The 4,327-nt window shown below is 34.0% G+C and overlaps 1 protein-coding gene across 1 annotated transcript; it reads left to right on the forward strand.

Annotated features, from left to right (window-relative positions):
• The first annotated feature begins 718 nt into the window (after window positions 1-718).
• On the forward strand, window positions 719-1,465 carry LOC131028508 (pathogenesis-related genes transcriptional activator PTI5-like). Its single transcript, XM_057958789.1, has one exon. It carries the CDS (start codon window positions 719-721, stop codon window positions 1,463-1,465), a length of 747 nt encoding a protein of 248 aa, XP_057814772.1.
• Window positions 1,466-4,327: the final 2,862 nt, after the last annotated feature.

Genomic DNA, 4,327 nt, shown 5'->3' on the forward strand with positions numbered 1-4,327 from the left:
GCTATTATAGATGTTTAGTTAGTATTTTTAAGATTGTTACTATGAACTCATATAGTCTGTTTACTATTGTTGGTGCTATGTGCTTATTGCTAGAAGTCTGTGATTAATGTGCTACTACTAGTGTTTTGTTTTGCTGCCTTTGAAATATTGTATCTTTGGGACAGCACCCATGTTTTGCTACTATACTGAAAAAATTACTATGCAATTTTCATTACTACTTTAACCAACTATAAATCTTAAACTATAAGGTTACTTATAAACAAAGCTTTTAACTCGGTTTTGTATAGAATGTTTTGAAATCTCTAAAACTAGCATCAATCAGATGTTGAAATTAAATCATTGTGAAAATCAATCTATTATAATACTAAATGCACCAAACATCTATTATAATTATTTATAATATAATATAATGATATCTTGATGCATTCTAAGATAAATTAACCATTTCCAAAAAACATACTTCTTATATTAAAAATGACTCGTAGATCTAGACTGTTCACTATCTGTGAAGAAAGGGCGAGGAGTCGTGGTTGAGGCAATTTCTAAAGTTTAACAGTGACGTCACTCATGCATATGATGACATCAAGAGGCTGAAGATTACCGGTGGCTGCTGGTTTTGTTATCCATGACTGGTATTTGTTTGTGTGTGTATATATATTTTTATCTCTTTCTTCTTCGAGCACTAAACTTTGTAAAGAAAAGGTTGAATACTAATCCAATGGGTACGTATAGTAGTCTAAGCATAAGGGAATACATGTCAGGCGACAATAATTGCAATATCTGGGAGTTCGACCATTCCAATAAAGTAGTTCCTAGGAATTTGGGGGATTTAGAGAGCTCTGAGAGTTTTGAAAATAAGTTTTCTGAGTTATCCAGCTCTGCTCTTGATGGTTGTCTTTGTCAGGAATTGAACACACTACCTCTGGATGAAAATGATTCTGAGGACATGGTTTTGTATGGTCTTCTCAAGGAAGCACTTAGTCAAGGCTGGGAACCCACAAGTATTACACAGGACAAGAGTGAAAAGAAAAAGGAAACCCCCAAGAAGAAGCAGAAGAAAGCAGTTATGGAAAAGCATTACAGAGGGGTGAGAAAGAGGCCATGGGGGAAATATGCAGCAGAGATCAGGGATTCCCACAGGCATGGCATGCGTGTATGGCTTGGAACTTTTGATACTGCTGAAGAAGCAGCCATGGCTTATGACCAGGCTGCCTTTGCTATGAGGGGCTCTAAGGCTATTCTCAATTTTCCTGCTCATGTTGTAAATAACTCACTGAAGCAGGCTGAAGCAACAGAAAGCAATTATAAGAATACATCATCCTCTGAACTTATGAATCCTCCAAGTTCAACTACCCAATTCACATCTTCTTCTGGTGAAGATGATTTCAGTGCCACACCATCATCACAGAAGAGGCCTTTTGCCAAAAGGGTATGCAAAAGGCCATTAGAACAGCCTGCTGAATAGGATTTCAAGGAGCCCAAAAGTTCAAGTAGTTGTACTGAATCCTGCAACAATCAAACTCCTGACGAAGAATATAATTAGGTTTAAATGTGTGGTGAAAGACAAGTGGCAGTGATGAAATTGGAGGATGTGGGTGTTGTATGCTCGGAAGAAGCTCAAATTCAATACAAGGTTTCACCGGTAGGCCAGTTTTTCCTTTGTTTGTACAGATTATGATTATTGTATAGGAAAAAGGATTCAATCTTCATTGTTTTAGTTAGAGGAACGAACATTTCCAAACATTATAATAGTTAATAAGTGTCTGTGCATGAATTATTGATTTGTTTAAAACAGCTTGTCATAGTGTTGATATTTTCTCCTTCTAGGTTTACGATAAACAAGAGCCACTTGACTTGAATATAGATTAGGGCAAACAAGATATTGTCTTTATCTAGGTCCACTTTGCAATTTTCTCCTTGCTTAATGATATAATATAGTCGCTTTGTCATAGTGTTGATATTTTCTCCTTCTAGGTTTACGATAAACAAGAGCCACTTGACTTGAATATAGATTAGGGCAAACAAGATATTGTCTTTATCTAGGTCCACTTTGCAATTTTCTCCTTGCTTAATGATATAATATAGTCGCTTTGACTGCCTGCAGTTTTTCATATTCAGATTTTCTTTCACTGTACTATTTCATAGGGGAATTGCTTTAGGAATTTTAGGGATTGGCCGAGATAGACAATGATTATGGTATAGTTTCGCCCGTGAACAAGAACACATTTTTTCCCTATCTTATTCGGGTAAGCCAATTAGCACAAACATCCACTATTTTTTGTTTAGTCCTTTTAATAATTGTTGAACAATATAAATGACAAACAGTGTTTATAGTTTTATCGAATGGGTTGCAGTATAAATATTTATGGTTTTATTATTAAGTAGAGTATATTTAAATATTATTTTAATGTAAAATTAGTAAGCGTGGTATTCGGTAGAAAAGTTTATAAATATTCATTTGATAGTATTTTCAATGCTGTTATTAGTTTACAAAATATGTTGTTCTTCAACATTAAAAGAAATCATATAGTATTTATTTTGTATTTTACTAGTTGTTAAAATGTATATAGTTATATTTTTTTGTGATAAGCACATTGTTTGGTGTATCATTATTTCATAAATATATTTCAAAAGTAAATGGTTGTTTATTATCATAATTTCTTGTAACTAGCAATCCTACGTGTATGGTCTATTTTTTTCATACATTTGTGTAATACATGATATCAATTGATGGGGGATTTAACAAATGATGTTGTCTATTTAAAAATGTATAAATGGAGAACTGATAGCCTCAAATGAACCATGCATGCACTTATAGTGATCCAAACACAATTGAAATAATTTTTTTCAACAAGGAATATTATTAGGCTCCATTACCAATAGGCTTCTGTTATGATTGCAATAGGAAAGAGCAGTAGAGAGGGAGAGATAGGGGGAGGGGGGCAGGAGAGAAAGAGGTGTGTAAAGAGATAGAGATAAGGGATAGTTATAAAGAGGGAGATAGAGATAGATATGGAGAAAAATAGAGTCATGGAGAAATGGAGAGGGAGAGATAAAGAAAGAAATGGAAGAGGGATAGATAAAGAGGGATGGACAAACATATATGGGAAGCGAAAGAGATATAGATAGAGATATGTAAGAGATAAAAAGAGTGAGGTAGAAATAGAGAGATAGATAGGAGATAAAGGAGTTGAGGGAAGGGGATAGAGATGAGTGAGAGGGAGACATTAGGAGAAATAGAGAGACAAAGATATAGAGTAGGAGATATATATATTTATCTCTATGTGTGTGTGTGTGTGTGTGTGTGTGTGTACATACATACATACATACATACATACATACATACATACATACATACATATATATATATATATATATATATATATATATATATATTATAAAGAGAGAGAGAGAGAGAGGCGAGGGGGCAGGGTTGGAGACAAATAAAGAGAGGAGAGAAGAGAAGTAGAGACATATAGAAAGAGTAGTGAATGTGATTAGAAATAAAGATAGATAGATAGATAGATGGATAGATATAACTTGAGAAAGATAGAGGATTGAGAGAGATAAATATATAGAGGGATATGGAGAGGGAGAAATGGAGTGTGTGCATGTGTTCATTTTTGTGAGTGTGAGAGAGTTATGGAGATAATTATATGGAGGGAGAAATGGTGTGTGTGTGTGTGTGTGTGTGTGTGTGTGTGTGAGAGAGAGAGAGAGAGAGAGAGAGAGAGAGAGAGAGAGAGAGAGAGAGAGAGAGAGAGAGAGAGAGAGAGAGAGAGAGAGAGAGAGATAAACATAATATAGAGAAGTAGACATATTAAAAGGAGTGATAGTGAGAGAGATTTAGAGAGAGGTATGCAGGTAGAGATAAGGAGAGAAATGAAAACCAAATGAAACTATTTTTCTTATCTTAGTGGGTTTTAGATTTTTTTCCTTTGGCTTTGATCATCAATATCCCTATAGTCTATATCATAAGTTAGCAACTTCTTACATATGAGATAAAAATCCAAATTGAATTGGTAGAAAAATGGTCTATATTTTGCATATATCTGTGTAGTACATGATTTCCATTGGTAGGACATTTACAAATGATGTTGTTTGTGCAACACAAGTCTCAATAGAGTGGTGATATTTAGAAAAGAAATAATGGTTAGTCGGAGATGCTTGAAGTATATTTTGAAGTGCTTGGTTCAGATTTGTTGTGATTATGTAGTCTTTTTTTACCAAATGAAAAGGTTTTAAGAATGTAGATTAATTTCATGTTGCATGCAGGTTGTTGTAGAATTTGAGAGTTTATAATTTTTTTGAATTTTTGGCTTGAAAG

The sequence above is a fragment of the Cryptomeria japonica genome, chromosome 8, assembly GCF_030272615.1.
Source record: "Cryptomeria japonica chromosome 8, Sugi_1.0, whole genome shotgun sequence".
In the NCBI taxonomy this organism is placed as follows: Eukaryota; Viridiplantae; Streptophyta; class Pinopsida; order Cupressales; family Cupressaceae; genus Cryptomeria; species Cryptomeria japonica.